Source organism: Macrobrachium rosenbergii, chromosome 32 (genome assembly GCF_040412425.1).
Source record: "Macrobrachium rosenbergii isolate ZJJX-2024 chromosome 32, ASM4041242v1, whole genome shotgun sequence".
NCBI classification, from domain to species: domain Eukaryota; kingdom Metazoa; phylum Arthropoda; class Malacostraca; order Decapoda; family Palaemonidae; genus Macrobrachium; species Macrobrachium rosenbergii.
The window spans coordinates 10879387-10897533 of NC_089772.1; the positions used below are offsets into that span (position 1 = coordinate 10879387).

At 35.9% G+C, this 18147-nt stretch overlaps 1 protein-coding gene across 1 annotated transcript in view; it reads left to right on the plus strand.

The window, feature by feature from the left end:
- The first annotated feature begins 2262 nt into the window (after window positions 1-2262).
- Window positions 2263-18147, plus strand: part of T3dh (Type III alcohol dehydrogenase) — a 29909-nt gene continuing 14024 nt past the window's right edge. Inside the window, 8 exon segments of the mRNA XM_067132873.1 lie at window positions 2263-2433; window positions 5320-5407; window positions 5586-5794; window positions 8786-8982; window positions 11665-11783; window positions 11786-11838; window positions 13660-13827; window positions 16079-16237. Of these exon segments, the coding sequence (XP_066988974.1) occupies window positions 2381-2433; window positions 5320-5407; window positions 5586-5794; window positions 8786-8982; window positions 11665-11783; window positions 11786-11838; window positions 13660-13827; window positions 16079-16237 (1046 nt within the window). The 5' untranslated portion in view covers window positions 2263-2380.

Sequence of the window (18147 nt, forward strand, 5' to 3'; positions counted from 1 at the left end):
ATGTATGTATTAGTTCATTTATAATGACAAAATGAAATAAATTTAAAATGCACATTCATTAGTATTTTATTTAGCAGGGTCTGAAAGACCGCAGGTTAATGTTTACCAAACCAGAATATGAAGGTTACCTATTAACGGTTAACAATTTTGGGGTTCTGGAATATCTGTAAACTGAAGACCTGGACTACGTAATTCCTGGAATACGGAAAAAAATAAAAAGAGGATTTAAAACATCGGCACTTTAAAAACGATAGTTTAAAACAAGAAATATGGCAACAGCAAATCATATGTTCCACGGTAAAGGGAAAGTGATTTTACAAAAGAAGAGGAATTCGGAATGATGACGACAAGAAAGTGGATCGCTAAAAAGTAAAAGTTCCATTGGATGAGCGACCAAATTACAAGTATTGCTGAACGATATACTAAGAACCTTGAACATGTTTTGATCTATGCCACTTCCAAGAACTCGAAGATGGTGGAGAGAGGCTGAAAAACGCATGCAATTGTTTTGTTGTTTTCACAAGCAAGAACAAAGCATTGAATGTCCTAAACTTTGACAGCTGTCGAAAACTCAAGATTTTGCAACAAGCAGCCATATAGAATTAAAGGTAGTATTTCAAACTCTGGTTTATGTTGTATTTCTGGAAAATCGAGTGGGAAGTGCCTGATTCTGCTTTCAATGCCATCTGGGTATTGGAATTTGTTCTTAGCTTACAATTATTTTTGACCCCGTCAGTTTTGAAACGAGCATTCAGTAATTTGAACATTCTGAAAGCCCTGTTGAGTTCACCGCTACCGAATGAGCTGTCTACTTGAAAGTTGCTTTCTGTTGAGCGTCGAGAAAAGTTTATTCTTTAAAATTTCTGTGGATATTTCTCTTCTTGGGAAAAAACTCGACACAGTTTACTAGAGTGTTCGCTGTCTAGGTGATTTCTGCTTTGTATTTTACCGCGTTTTCCTTTATTAATTGCGCAATTGTTCCAAGTATACTTTGAAAACAATTTCAAATTATTTTTTTTTAATTGCAGTTCTCGGTTTATTTGCGCTTCAATTGATATTTTCATTATTATAAGAATATTGACGTTTTCCAGATTTACAATATGCACTTATCAACACAATACAACATTGTCGAATCGATGTTGCATTTTATTTGCTTGAAACCTTTTATTTTCTAGTGGTTCTTGTGTATTAAAGTTATATGGGCTGTTTGACAAGTTTCCCCCGGTAGAAATTTTAGCCCAGTCCAGTACTGGACTCGAGGGAGCAGGCTACTGTTGTTGACTTTAAGTGGACTTTTTAAACTACCAAAACTGATGGCCAATAGAAAGTCTGATCCCAGGGGAAAATTGTATTTCAGGTTCCCCAAATGTTTAAATAATGATGGACATTTTATGATGTTTAACCATTTTCGTCTATTTTTAGGTCAGTGGTGATTAATTCATTAGTTTCATCTTTTAACCAATCTCATCACGGCACTAAATAACCAGAAGGTTCACTACCATCTTATCTCACAAAACTTTCGTAGATCAGAGCGAATTAGTGCAAGTCGCTATCTTTTTAAAAGGCTTGACGGGACGATATATATATATATATATATATATATATATATATATATATATATATATATATATATATATATATATATATATAATATATATATATATATATATATATATATTGTGTGTGTGTTAACAAATGCAAAATACATTAGGTAAACAGTGAAACAGTGCCTATAAGAAGAATCAAGATAGTCGCTGTGGCTTATCATAACTCGCAGCTCACAATGTGCAATGCAATTCCCACTCGTGGTGACCTTGTTACATCACATTTATTTTGTATCCTGCTTGCCAGTTTTTTGGATGCACGCAATTTCAAGCACTTGTTCATTTGTTCAGTGATCTTTTAACAACCTTGATTGAATTCCGTAGGGTGAACATATTCAGAGAATATCTTGTTTATTTATGAATCAATTCAATGTTTCAGTTGCCAACTTCCTCGGTGCGTTCATATGGTAACTGTACCGCAGCGGAGTAGCGGTGTGCTGTCCTATGACAAAAGGTTATCAGTTAAATTGGATAATAGTGATTTACTGATAGTTTAAATTGTATGAATCTTTATGTAAGTGTGTGCATTATGAAGGCACAACAGTAAATGCGTATATAGAATTAATGTCATTTGGGTACATCGGCCACAGACCGAACACATATAGTTTACAGCTTCAAGGTTTACACCTCTGAACGTGTTGTCGCGTCGCCATGCTCGCGCACCCCCTAACCTCGTTAAGATGACCCACATGAACTTTGAGTCTGACAACAAGTGGTTGTGTAATGCCCCCTTCAGTGATTGTCAGCCTTAAGGAACCGTAGGTCTCTGCGACAAAATGGGTGGCAGAAACAGAGCGTATCAACTTCTGAAAGCTATTTCTTCGGCAACGTAAGATATTTGATGAATACTTAAGCTACGTCTTATAGCCATTTGCATAGGCATTAAATTGTACCTGATGTTGGGCAAATGTCCAGTAATTTTAGGGTTAGAGTAGACTGTCGACGTTCAATGCAAGCTACGCCGTGATTTTTTGGGAAGGACATTTTACTTAACTTTTATTTTACGCTTTTTTATCGTTATTATTGGTGCAAACTATTAGATTTTGTCTGATAACCTTACAGACAGTAATGACGGACGGGTTTCAGTGGAAACCTCGTGTGTTTGAGTAGGACAGTGAACTACACCAAAAAGAATTGTTAAAAATGCATATTATTGTTACATAACGAGACAAATTTTATAGCAAGCTTTAGTGATCCATAGTCACCTAACCTAACAGGCCTTCGCTGAGCCTTACCTGGCCATTCTTGCTTCACCTGTCTCTCCTTAATTTACCATACCTTAAGTTTTATTGTGATAATAAAAATACCGTTACAGTACATGTACTGTAATTTCGGCAGATACATGAACCAGCCCCTATATGGTCCAATGGGAATAGGCTATAAACTATTGTCTTCTACATTGGAGTATTCCTCAGCACGAGCTGAAATTGGTCATTGAAAGAGTAGTTTTATATTATGTTTCATAAAATCTACAATGACAAACATCCCCTACCCTCTCCTTTACCTGTCCAAGCTGTTTTGCGTTCACAGCACTGGGCAGGTTGATGCTGCGAACAGTTTTTCGTTTTCCAGTGTCAGGTTTAACAATGCACACTTTGCTGTGAGATTTATGTTGGCCACAGCTAAAGTGTGGGATAGTTTGTCTAAGTTTGTTATGGAATCCTCTGGCCTCCAAATGTTTAGAGTAAGGAGCAGTTGCATTGTTGCTTTCAGGTGACGTCTCCTGAATTCAGGTGTATCGGTCTCATTTTTTCCCTCTTATTTATTTATCACCTTTCTCCATTACTTGTCTCTCAGGCTGATTTCTGATTTCCCCGGGGGGCTCTCTAGGGTTTATAGTCAGTTGACTCTGTCGATAAGTTTTCAGTAAAGTTACCTGTCGCTAAGTTACCTGTTGTCCCAGGGGAAGCTAATTTCATACTGGCTCCTCCACCAGTGCATGCTTCTGTGGCAGTCAAAACGGAATTAGTTAACCTCAAACAACCCTCCCTCCCTGCTTATATCTTAGGCAGGGATGTAAGGGAGGACTTTGCTAAGTGGCTTAAACACATGAACTGCTTTGTGGGTGTTCCCCTAAACTCCCACTCCCAGAGATGCTTCTCTTCTAGGACACATTAAAGGAGAGGTGCAGTGCACACCATGGAGGACTGTCAACCTCAGGAATGCAGACAGAAGACGACCTCATTTGCACATCAGCATGTTGGAAATGCTAGCAATGCTACTAGCTCTGGAAACATCAGAGATCATGTGTGGTGGGCCTCTCCATAGTGTGATGAATAACACAACCCAAGTGTCATGGAGCAACAAGTAGGGCAGGGGAATGGTTTCCCCTCGTGGCTGTCAGTGGCGAACCAGATTCTCAAGTAAGCTTTTCTATCAGGAATGAACAGATGTTTACGTACCGCAGAAGGTCTTCCCGTGTGGTCGGTGTTGAAACATAACTATTTGCTCCATTGAGGTGATAAAAATGGATGTCAGAAATAGCTAAGTCCTGCCCTGGTAGGGCTAAGTTTGGCAAAAGATGTTGGATGATTTCTCTGACCCCACATGATGCAGTATTGCCATCCTCCCAATAGCCTCCTAGACGAACCCCACGCAAGGTTCCCAGACCAAATTTGGTATTTGACACGCTGCCTATAGAGCCGTATCCATTAAGGACATTTTTGCAGAAAAATTTCCTTTCTGTTCTGTTCTAAGGGTTTGTGTGTCCAGCTTGGTAATTAGCCTGTGCATATGACACTGTGCAGCAATAAAGCTTTTTATCAAGGCAGTTTGGTTTTTGTATATGAAGTCGATAATAACATAATTCTTTGACCTCTTCTTGAAAAAACAGCAATAAAGTTTATAGGCCCATATCCATGATAGTCCTATGGGACAGACACACAAGTTTGTATCTTTAAAAGTATATTTTCTAAGGCCTATGGGACAGACACACAAGTTTGTATCTTTAAAAGTATGTAGAATGGAATGGAATATAAAATTTAAGACAAAGGCCAAGCACTAGGCCCTATGAGGTCATTGAGCGCTTCAAATAAAGTTGAAAGTGAAGAGGTTTTAAAGTTGCAAGAGGAGGAAAACCTTGCATTTGCAGTATGAAACAATTGTTTTGGGAGGGTGGAAAGTGAGGTGGAAGAAAGAGAATATGAAATGAGGTAGAGTAAAAGGAGTGAAAGAGGTTCCAGCTGGGGGCTGAGGGGACGCTGCAAAGAACCTAAGTAATGCCTACAGTGCAGTGAGAGGTGCACTGACACCACTACCCCCCTACAGGGATTATGTATGTAGAGGACTACCTGTATAAGGTAAATTTATTACATCATATCCAAATGATATGATGTATGCGGTTACATTTAGAACCAAAATAGAAAGCTGCCCGAGACAGTGGTTTGTTTGGGACAAACAGTTGTATGGTTGTATAGTATTTACTTGGTACATTTCTGAAATTGTCTAAAAATTTTTAAAGACAGTTTTCTTCCTTTAATAAAAGTAGGTATGCAGTTGCATTTAGAATCAAAATAGAAAGCTACAAGAGGCACTGGTTTGTTTTGGACAAATGTTCATACAGTTGTACAGTATTTACTTGGTACATTTCTGAAATTGCCTAAAATTTTTGAATTATTTTTCCACTGATATTGTTTCATGAATATTGTAATTCTGTAATGTATTTTGTGTTTGATGTATATTCTGCATAAGTATATATTTATCTAATATCTTGCAGATGTCAGTGTCCAGCACATTCCTCGGGATGGTCCCAGATGAAGCGTTCTTCAACAAAAGCTGCCAAGTCTACTGATTATGCATTTGAGGTGAGGTAATCGTTTTATTTTAAACATGTAGTTTTGAAGAAAAATTGTAAATCTCAGTAAGTTCCCTTCAAAGTTGCAGTATAGATACAGTTGAAAATATTTTGGAAAATTCAAACCTAAGTTACTTTTTTAATATTTGATTCAAGTCATGAGTAACAAATATTTTGTGGTTAATCAGATGGCCTGCTCAACTGTCCGCTATGGGCCTGGGGTAACCAAAGAAATAGGAATGGATCTTCATTCAATGGGGGCCAAGAATGTTATGGTTGTGACAGACAAAACTCTTTCACAACTGCCCCCTGTGAAGCTTGTTGCCGAGTCGTTATCAAAGCACAATGTTAACTTTACTGTTTTTGATAATGTTCGTGTTGAGCCAACTGATACGAGGTTAGTAGTTTTGTAACATTTTTTTTACTTGGTACACTTTAAGCTGCACAACCAAGTTTAAATGAATAAATATAGCACAGGAGCCTTCGATCTTCAGCTGTACTAAGCAAAAATTACAAGTTTTAATGGTTGGCGGTCTTGCTAAAAGAGTACAGTATAGGTATTTTTGTCAGCTAACAGCTTATATGCTTTTAAAAGATATTGTTTCATCCATGATGACAGCCCTTATGATCTTGATATCTGTGTTCTTAACAAGGGAAACTAAAGCTGATATCTTCTAGGAAGAACACGTCTTTCACTGTGTAAGGGGAAGTGAGAAATTATACTACCTTTAACAAAATTGATATCTATTTCAGGACGAAAATATTTAAACATCAATGGAAATTAAGCTATTTATCAAATCCTCTTGAGCTAGATTCAAGACAAAAGCTCAAGCCTCTTTGGTCAGAAGAAAAGGACCTTAGTGAAGGCCGAAAGCTTCTGTGTTATATTTATTCACTTCAACTTGGTTGTATACGCTGGCTTTTTCTTAACCTTTCAAGACAAACACTAAGAATGTGTTTTTATTACGGAATGTGCTGTATGTTGCACAGTGTTAGCAGTACTAAAACTCCTTTGCAACATTCCTTCAGCCCATTGCTGCATTGCTTATTGCCTCGTACTTTTCATGTGTGCTTATTCTCTTTCTACATAAGCTAGTTTCTTCAATTTTACACCCCTTTGAGGCAGCCTTTGAATTTAAGAATCACTCTGTAGTCTGGTCAAGGGAGCGTTGTTTATGCTGTTAGGCCACGTTATATTAAAACTTGATATTACATGTATATGTTTGAAAAAATTTACTTCAAGTTCTAACTGGATATGAGTCATCTAATGTTTGTGGATGTGAACTTAATAAATATATGTGGAACTATGCCTTATGTCGTCCTGTGGAAGTGTATTTCATCTACTTCACACAAAGCATATCATAAGAAAAATAGTGTGTAACAGTAATTACAATAACGATGCTATCTTTGTAGATTTATTGTTTAATATAATTTTGATACTGTAATATGTGGTGTTGTCAGGCCCACGATCCTTGGTAGCAGCCAGTTCCTGGAGTTTCTAATCTGTGAAGAAATTTCTCAAACAGCGATTATTGTTGCTTTTCTAAAATGACCCAAACATCCCTCATGTTCACACCTTGTGGTGACCCTGCAAATTGGAGATTATGCAGTATCACAACAAGCAGCCACCTTTACATCAGGCAGAGCTGGTCTGATAGACGAGAAAATGGAAGAGGGAGGCGCATCTCTCAGTGCAACACCACTCGTCATTTTCTTGCCACCTTATAAAGAGCTTACCTCCTTCAGTTGGATTAACAAGATGCACAGCATCTGGGAAATTTTACATGCGAGTGATGGTTACTGAGAAATTGTAATTTATTACCCAATTCATAAAAAGACCCAAATGACTGTTACCAGGGACCTCTTATCAATACACTTTGCTTGGTCTTCCTTGCCTTTTGTCACCATCAAGAGACAATACCACTCATTCTGCCTGGAGAAGCTAGCATGCTGTCCCCAAAAAGTTCTTACTACTTCAGGGATGATGCCTTTTTGTAGTGCTTTCTGATGGAACAAAGGATGAATTAACTTTTTAGATGTTGAATTCCTCTAGACTATAGCAAGTTTCTGGATAGTCATATTGATATGATAGTTTATGGAATAAATTTTTAAAAACGCTATTTAATTCCAGCTTTGCTCCACTTTATACTCTTATGACTTTACGTAGATAGTCAGACCTGTACTTTGTCATACATGTTGTCACAACAGGCCATGGTGCAAGCTCATCAGTCTTGTTTTCATGGCACTCTGGAGAGTCTTCAGAGGTTTTGAATACTACCTTACTTGGTTAAGGTAAGCATTCTGTGTTTATGATTTTGAAAGAGAAGTACTTGGTACAAATGCCTTGCTTTACATTCCATAGGGTTTAGACTATACAAATTATTAAGTTACTGAAGATTTCTCTCTAACTCTGCACAGTCCCCTAGTGGTCTGTCAGACCTTATAGGCTTAAAAATATTAGAAATTACAGGATTCTGACCTCTCATCTAAAGAGCAATTCAAGCATAAGCCTATACTGTATATGACCAATGGGTTTTTGTTGAAATTGTTTTTAACACAAAGTACTTCTTTTATACAAACTCTTCAGTGACCAACACCATCTACTTGATAAGCCTAATCCTGCCCTGAAGAAAAAACTTTACAGTACGTAGTGCCGTATCTTGAATTTAAACTTAAATGGATACCTGATGAGATTTACAAGGAGAGTAATTATAAATAATCTCAAGATTGATTTTCTCTTGAAAAGGAAGCATAAGCTTTTAAATTAAGGATTTGTGTTTTGCTTTACCAATACCCTGTATGCTTCATAAAAACTGCATTAAGGTCTTTTTGCCCCTTGAAACTCATTAATCATATGGAAAGCTCCAGCCTCCCAGTTCCAAGGGTCTTACTGCCTCACAAATAGTGTCCACAAAAAGTAAAGTTTTTATTAATACAGTGAATAATTGAGAGTCCACAGGATGCATGTTTAGTAAGGCTATCTTCTTTTTCTTATGGCACATTAACAAAAGATTGGTGATCATGGGGACATAGTGACCACAATATTAGGTATATCTGTAATTAATAGGTTGGACGAAAAACTTTCATGTTGTAAAAATATAGCACTTTTACTTTCAGCTGTGAATGTTGAGGTTTTATATCTGGTTCAGAATTTTCTATTTACTGTGGGTCATCATCAATATGACAAGTATTGTGAAGTAACTTTGGCTATAATTGTTAATACTGTAATGCAGTGTTTTTATTTTATTGAAGTCATATTAATATTGTAACAGACTTTTGTTTCATTTTATTATCTGGTCTGTAATGTTAAGTCTATTATATATCATTTTCAGAGCTAAGCATCTGAAGATTTAAATATGCAACATGGTAATTTATTGTTTCCTTTCAGTTTCAAGGAAGCTATTGACTTTGCTAAAAATGGTAGGTTTGATGCCTACATTGCTGTTGGAGGAGGTTCTGTCATTGACACTTGTAAGGCAGCAAATTTGTATGCATCTGACCCAGAGGCAGATTTTTTGGATTACGTCAATGCCCCTATTGGGAAAGGAAAGCCAGTGTTTGTCAAGCTTTCACCACTCATTGCAGGTAAGTTGGGTTCAGTGGAAAAAGCTTGATGCTATTCTTGGCCATCCTTATTAACATTGATGTGCTTTGCCACTTTCTTGGAGTATGTAATGGTGTACTAGAGTTATTATTATTAGTACTGTAATTAAATAGGTATTATAAGTAAAGGTATTATCATTTGCAAATGCCATTGAGCAATGTTATTAGATACGTAGAGTCTAATTTGTACACAAACTGATTTATTTTACAATGGCCTTATTTGTAACAACTATCGATTATTAAGATAGGTTATTCTGAAATTCCAAATGTCATTTGTGCATATTTTTAGGAGTATAAAGGCAGTTAAGAACCTGTTCAAATTTGTTGTCCTCACATTTTATACCCTTGCAATTATGCTAAATTGTGTTGTTTTTATCTTATGGTGTTTTGGCATTGATGCCATGTCTTTACAGTTTTGTCTTTTTAAGCATATGTGCTTAATTAATTTCATTTTCATCACTCATAGACTTGCTGCAAACATGGTGTCCTGGTTCCACCCAAGTTCAATATTTCAGAGAAGGGAACTGTGTTGTAACAAGTATCTGTGGAGAGATTAATATAAATTTTCTCCTTTTGAGTGCAATTTTTATTTTTCTGAACTTTTTTGAGTTGCAGGTAAGATAAAGGCTCATTCTCTGAGATGCCCTCTTGTGGCCTTGGTTTTGACTGCCAAAAGAGTTAATGTTTGTTTCTTAGACACACTTTCTGATGGCCTTGGTTGTGGCCAAAAGAGTTAAATGCATCACAAGCAATATCATCATTAGCAGGGTGTTTAGTAATGGAGCAGAGCTATCTTTTTTGGTATCCGTTCGTGCTAAGAATGATCTGAAGACCAAAGCTCTTCTAAGAGTTTTTTTCTGTCTTTCTCTAGAAACTAACAGCTTGAGGAAGAAGAACCACTGGTGTAGCCCTTTTTGATTATGGCTCTAAGGAAACAGTATAGGAACCTATGCACTGTTAAGAACCCTGAGGTTCTTATGTCTAAGAATGCCATGGCTTTCTTTATTAAATCCTTAATCTTGGAAACACACCATGCATTGTTTGCAAGAAAATTGCACTTTTTTTGAAGTTAAGGTATACCTTAGTTTTAAACAGACCATTGAGCTGATTAACAGCTCTCATGGGGTCTGGAGACATTAGACTTATTTTACTGGCTAAGAACCAATTGGTTACCTAGCAACGGGACCTAACAGCTTATTGTGGAATCCAAACCACATTGTACAAGTAGAAATTAATTTTATCACCAGAAATAAATTTATATTTCTTGTATGAGGAGACTGGAATAACGGGCAATTAGGTTAGTGATTAATATAAGTGATACCGGAAGGGAGACCAACAAGGGACTTTTTTGGAGGTGAAACTACATGATGTCAGAGCAGTCCTGCATCCATTAGGTTTTCATCAGCACCCTAAACTAGCGTCAATTTTTGCATCACAGTGGAGGTGTAACTCTGTGTTCCTTTCGAACTACTGGAGGGCTGTTGAGATCCATTAGGAAGACTGCCATACTCTAGCACCTATAGTTTTGGCATGGGAGGGCAAACAAAGTTCATTAGTAAAGTAAGGTTGAACTTGTGTTGCAGAGCCATTAAGTTATTGAGAAACCCAAAATCTTGAGCACTGATTAAGAACCAGAATAAATTTTGTCTGGAATGTGGTTGTATTTTTCTAATGATTAGGCCATAGCAACTCAGTTAGGTAGGTGGTAACTCTTTAAGGATCATATTTACTTGTGGTTTTAGCTCCCAAAAGCTCTGCAGGCCTGTGGCACAGAGACCTAACTTGCCATTCGGCATTGACAGAGGGGAGTGGCTGTATTCAGGGCCCAAATAATGGTTTTTGTGATAAAATCAATTTTTTTAGTTACTTACCCTCTACCATTGAGATCCCTTCTCCCACCCCTCTTAAGAGATTAAGGGAAGAATAACAACCAAATAGAACTGCCCCTAATCCTCCAAAGAATATTGGTAACTATCGGGAGCATGCTGAAACGACTGTTAAGTTTTAACACTTGTTAAAGTTTGCTTTTTGGATAGTTGCAGATAAAGCAAATGATGGAGGATTAGCTTTGTTAAAAATGATTTGATGATAGAAATCATTAGTATTTAACAATGTACAGTAGATAGATACTTTACATTATGTAACAATATTATACTCAGTTGTTTGCTGATAGTAGATGAGCAGTTGGAACAGTTTTGTTCATTTATTAAAACCCTCAGTTTCTTGTTAGAACTTTAACACATAAAAAATTATTCACATACTTGTATTCTTTTTGAAAACCAAAAACATAGAAATCAGAAACCAGGTCTTTTCATTCCAGACCTGACAACACATCTTTAAGCATGAAATCTGACAAGTTGAGTTGCCTCAGTGCTCCAAGAATTTGTTTGAATGTTCAGATTTTCACATGCAACAGCCTTTAGCCAACTGTTTAAAAAAAATTAAATATTGCTAAGAAGTTGTGGAACTCTTATTGTCAGACCCCTGTCTGAGATTCACTAGGTGCCTTTAAAGATATCTGCAGATAAAAGGGGGATTACTGTTGATGGTCTAGGTATAAGGCTGTTCTTTTATTTTAAAAAGCAATATATAACTAATATTTATGGCACTAACATTTTTTTTTCTTGGATGGCACACTTATCCACATTTTATCCAATCTTTCAGTACCCACTACAGCTGGCACAGGAAGTGAGACCACTGGTGTAGCCATTTTTGATTATGAGCCTCTGAAGGCCAAAACTGGTATTGCTAAGGTCTTGGGAGGATGGAGACCAAGTCTGGATGCATCATAGACCCATTCTGACTCCTTTTCATGCCATGGAGTTAATGTTATAGTGGGTACGTAATAAAAAGTTACAATGAAAAAATAGCACTTTTTTACAGTAAAGGTGATGCATTAAACAGCAGTTCTATATTTACTACACTGTCATGGGAATGGGGACATTTGAGTTAATGGAAAGCTGAAAATATGTTACCTGAGGTTGCAGAGTAAAGCTTAAGAGTATATGGTTATAAGCAGTGTACAAGTAGATATGAGGAACTTTTATGAACAGAATTATATTTATGTATGAGGAAAGTGGAATAACTTGCAACAATTAGGTTAGTGATTAATATAAGTGATTTATGGAAGGGAGAAATTATATTTTTGAAATGAAACTCTCAGTCTCATTCCTGATAGCTATAAAGTATTACTTTATAGGATGATACTGTATAAACCAAAAATTTATGCTTAGATCATCTAGTTATACCATCTATTGACTAGTTGTACCATCTATTGACTGCTCACTTTCTGGTTAAACTGTGGATCTTGCATCTGTTGTTCTCAGTTTTGTTCCTATCCACACGAGTGGGGAGGTTGGGGTGCAGTTCATTCCATAACAGAAAGTAAAGGAACATTGGAGGTTGGAACTAAGTGTATTGAACTCTCTTAAAAATCAAATGACCCAAGAGAACAAAATAAATTTTGTTTGCCTATTTACCTAATGAAAGAATCCATCTCAGGTACTGCTGTCAGCCAAGGACCTAATTCATTAGGTCACAAGGACCTGAGGTTCTGGTGGGAGGTTCCTCCCTCTGTCCACTCTGAAACCATTCAGTTTGATGAGTGGGACAAGGGACCCAGATGTAACATCAGGAATCTGTTTTGACAGCCCCAGTGAGGCCAGGTGTTCCAATGTCCAAAACTCGACAAATTCTTAACTTCCTTCAGAACTAGGTTAGAAGTACCTAATCCTTCAGGATATTGGCCCCTTCTTTTTACCCCAAAGTATTATCAAGTTTTTCTTTTTTGGATAACATTAGAACTAGTGATTAGCATCTGTTAATTCTTTTAAAAGGGTGTATGAAAAGGAGGACATCAAGCACCATGGAAATAGTTTCAGATCTTCATCCAGAGAAGCAAAATTCTGTTTAATGATTCAGAGCTCTTTTTTTTTTTTGCTGACTCCATAGCTGAATGAATGGGGTAGAACAGTTTTGTTCTTTCTGGTTAAAATTTGTTGATTTGTGGGTATGCCAATATGCCTGGTTAATCATTTATTAGACTTATTGTATTCTTCATTCTTTTTTACTATATTGTATTTGTTCTGAAATCAGAAACCAGGTCTTTGGCTTGGTCTCAGATGTTTAGGGATCAGAGAGATTCTTCTCTTGCCTCATGAACCACCTCCAATTTTTTAGGTCCTCATGGGCTAATGAATTAGTCTTTGCATTCCCTTAAAACAGTCCTTTTAGCAGATGGGAAATCACTAAGTGAATCACGTCTTATTCCAGATGGTTGTTCTCTTGGAAGTTTGGTTTTGGGTCCTCATACATTCACCCACTTTCATTTTTCAGTGTGGGGAACAGCCATCATAATAGGGAGGTAAGATTAATTCATTTCAAAATTAAAATTTTTCAGAATAAAATTTATTTTTTTAAAGATAGATACTTACCTCTCTTTTATGATGAATTTCACCTCCAACCTCCACAATAGGTGCATGAGCCAAAGTTCACCCCAAAAAGGACAGGTCAGTAGATGGTACTGTATATCTAGGTGATTTGAGTAAAAATTTTGTTTTTATTTTGTTACCCTCCCAGTAGTGCTGGGCTTTATAGCTATCATAATAGAGAGGTGAGTATTTAAAAGTAAATTATAAAATTTCTATTTTGTCTTTTCAGCTTTGATGTCCTTTGCCATGCTTTGGAATCATATACAGCAATTCCATATTACGATAGATCTCCATGTCCTGAGAACCCAGCTGCACGTCCAGCATATCAGGGTTCAAATCCCATTTCTGATGTATGGTCCATACATGCCTTGGGAGTGTTGGCAAAGTATTTTAAAAGGTCAGTAATGTGCTGTTGCTTTTTTTTAATTAGAAACATCAGGGATATATTATAGAGTTAAACAAAAACTGAATTTTTATGGTCCTCTGTTGTATCGTCTGTATCTCAAGCTTAATCCATAGTTGGGTTTGGTGTTTTTATTGAACTTCCTCCAGCTGCTTCTGTCTTGAACAGCTCATTTCATGATTGGTTTTGGCAGATGTTTGTGGATGGATGCCCTTCTGACTCCAACTCTCCTTATTTATCAGGGCTGTTTTTACATATTCTGTTTTCCCCATGCCTAAACTTTTATGTCACAGGAAACTCATATGCTTAAGAATCAGAATTGGTAACTAATGTATAAAGTTTATTTGTATGACCTCATAGAATTTTTTTAAGCTGAATGCAGTAGACAAGCATATTCATGTAAGTCACATGTTAATACTGTAATTTGTGGTTAACTGTAGTTATTATTATATTTGAAATTGAATGTGTGTATGTGTGTGTGTAATTGTATTACTGAGTTTTGTTGATTGACTGTACTGTTTTCAAGTTCATGTCCTAAAATGCATGTCTTTCTTATTTTTCCCTTGTGTGTCTTGATGAACATATGTACATCTCAAGTAAATTGCTTAGAGCAGCAAAAAATTGCTTGCTCTTGCACATTCTCCCTCTATCTCCACTTGCTTGTTATTGTAAATTTGTTCATAATTTTTAGCAGGATGAAGTGAAAATAATTGCATCACAGGTAAAGTTAACAAAAATATTATAATCTTCATTCGATTTCATACAAAAATATAATCTTCATTCGATAATATAGTAAGAGTGGATATTTCGTTGTACTTGGGTGACCAAGGGAATGCAAATACGGTTATGTGTGTGTGTGTGTGTTACACATTTTTTGAACTAAAAAAAGATCAGGTTAGAGCATTATCAAAAGAGTACTTTAGCTCTAGTGGTTGTTAGTATAGGCAAAGTAATTAAGTTTTAAAACTCATTTAATATTGAAGTTCAACATAATTTAACTGAAACTGAGAAAATTCAAAGATAAAGGATCTTACTGTGTACTGGTAGAATATTTTTGAGCAATTCCTTCCTGTTTCTAATAATGAAGGATAAGCCTGTGAGTCATAGTGATGATTCGGACAGTGCAGTAATTGCAACAACTCTGATGGTGGGACCTGTGCTGTGAGAGCAACTATCTTAGCAGCATAGGCATGAAATTCAAGTACTGTAATGAGAAAAATCATGCAGTGGGAAAAATTTCACCTTTGAAGGCCAGTCAAAGTGGTGATGTCCCAGACAAGACTATGCCTGAAAAGACAATCTTCTTGCTTTTGTGTGGAGCAGGAAATTGGATTTCTGTTGTACTCTTTCAAAAGGAATAGAAAAAAATGTTGTTCAGCCAACAGATAAGAAGATCCTTTTATCATTCATTAGTGCTTTAATATGTGGTTGGTACTTTGTAAAGATACATACTCTTCCAAACCACTTTAAAAATGCACAGTGTACTGGTATCCAGTGGTAATGGTAATCTGGTTTTGATGCACCCTGTTCTTAAGTTCTGGTGAAAATTGGTCCACTACTCTGGGTCTGGATAATAAGCCCAATAAGCTTTAGGGAGCTTTACAGAACCAACTGCCTTCTTTCTTCCTTAATATACTCTGCAAGCCTTCCAAAATCAACAGGAAATAAACTTTTTCTTCCTTAAAAATATACACTTAACTGCATACCATAGTAGATAATTTCGCAATAATATAGAAAACAAGGCACTAAATTTACACTTATATACTTAAAACTTTCAAGGACCTATATTGCAATATGTATTTAGTCTGGATAAGCTTTTCAAATCAATGTTTTCTCGTTGTTATGTTTAAAGGTAATCATAACTAAGTTCCTTTTAAGAATGCCTGTAAAGGGTTTATTTACTTCATTATTGATGCATTTTTCAGTCAAGACTTTTGTCCTGTAAAATGCATTTACCCACTGTTTTGAGTACTTTAATGTCACTTGCACCTTTAAGTTTTATTTATTAAAAACTGTTGCCTATAAATTACAATAATTGATTATTATAGGATAAATTCAAAAGATGATTGTTAAAAGTTTGATATTCAAATTATTTTTTGTTAGTTTGCTTTTTTTTTTCACATTCATTGGCTCCTGATTGGTTTTAATTTAAATTATTCCAATTCTAATACTGTATTAGAAAAAACTTTCATGTAAAGCTTGTTACTTCAATTAGCTTAAAAGTGTATATTTTCTCATTTTTCAGATCTGTTTACAACCCTGATGACTTAGAAGCCCGATCCAAAATGCATCTTGCAAGTACATTTGCTGGAGTGGGTTTTGGCAATGCTGGAGTTCATTTATGCCATGGAATGTCATATCCAATAGCTGGAAATGTGAAAAATTTCCATCCTGAAGATTATGAGTAAGTGCCTCATATGATGTCTGTTGACATCTCTAAAAGTTTTTTCAGCATTTATTTGGTATCTGTGGGTAACCCTTATTCAGTGCACCACCAGATTTCCAGAGCCCATGGCTCCGAAGTACTGCTAGAATGTGGATTTTACTAAACCATCGTAGGTCATACACTAAACAAAGGATAATACACACTTTTTCAACAAAGACATAACCTTTTTAACATTGTAGTAAAGCAGGTTTATCTGGGGACCCAAAAGCTTGGAAATTGAGGTGACTGAAAAGAAGAAAAAGTTCAAGAAAAACTATGATATTTAGATCATAGACTGGCACACAAACTTTCCTGTTATTGCAGTGTTGGTCTTCTTCCACAGTAGCTCTGCTCTTTACCAATTACAAGCTGATGCTTTTAGAAGTCTCCAGAATTTCAGCATTTCAAATTGTACATTAGAGTGACTTTTTTTTAAGCATTTTGCATTCATATAAGTATGTAAGACAAATTAGTTTGCCTTTACATGTAAGAATAGATAATTTGAGGTTTTTGCCATAGTTATTTGTTATGATGGACAGAGTGAATATGACTTAAACATAGTTTGATTATATTCTTTTACTTGATCTAGTACATATTTGTTTTCCCCGAATATAAAATCAAATAAGATTAGCCAGTAATATTTACTTGGTTATAGATTTTGAAAATAAATATATTGATGATAAAGTATTGCAAACTCAAGAATTAATAGGGTAATTAGCTATTAATTTTTGGCTCTCCTATGAATTAATTTATTTTCAAAGTCAATAACCAATTAAGAGTTAAATTTATTAGTATTACCTACATATGCTGGATAATCTTGATCATCCATTTTAAATTTAGGGAAAACCCATACTAGATCAAGTAAAAGATTACAGTATAATCAAACAATGTTTTTCTTCCATCATTATTTTCTATTTGGCAAAAAGTATGTAAAGGCAAATTAACCTTTACAAGTTTCTCAATTTTCTTCCAAGAAACTCCTCCATGTCTGAATTCTCATTATTCTCACTCTCTTTGTCAACACTTATTTTTACCAAACATACTTTCCTCCATAATTCTTTCTGTCACCTTTACCGTTGTAGAGCAGAACAATTATTCCTCTCTCCTGTTCCTTCAGAATCTTTCCTTTTTATCCTTACATAGCCCATACTTTGGTTGTCAGTCACCAGATTTTCTCAAAAGCACTTGGAATTCTTGGTGTGCATCCCTCTTTATTTTTCCATGTTCTCCTTAAACTCACATCCTCAACAATCACTTCTACAAGCATTCTTAACCCTTCTCTAACTCTTTCTACAAGCATTCTTAACCCTTCTCTAACTCTTTCTACTACTGTGTCCTTCAGATCCACCTCTCTTCTCGCCTCCACATTCAACAGACATTAAAAATATTCACTCCAGTAGTGCAGGACAGCATTCTCTTTAGACAACATGTGCATCTATAGTTCTGAGACCATTTTTTTTTTTATTAACTTTCATCTTTACATTTACTATCCTATAGAACGGTTTATTCTTCCCAAAGTTCTTGCTTGCTCTTTCACATCTTTTCAATTTTTGCCTTTTTTTCTCTCACTTTCTTGAGTACCCAACCCATCTTCCATTGTTCCTACTCAACTCTTATGTCATGCAGTTGCACCTCAAGTGATAATGTTTTCTTTCGCTACATCTTTTGTTTCCTCATCCCACAACTTGATGTTTTTGTTCCCTCTTCCTACCATCCTATATTCCCTGCTGCCTGTATGGACCCCATCATAGACCATGTCTTTAGTCATATCCCAACAGTTATACATTGTCTCCTTGTTTACTCTTCTCACTTCCTTCCTATATGGAGCATATTGATTACACATAAAGCCTTTGTTTATCAATTGAAACACCTTTGACTGTTTTTAATCA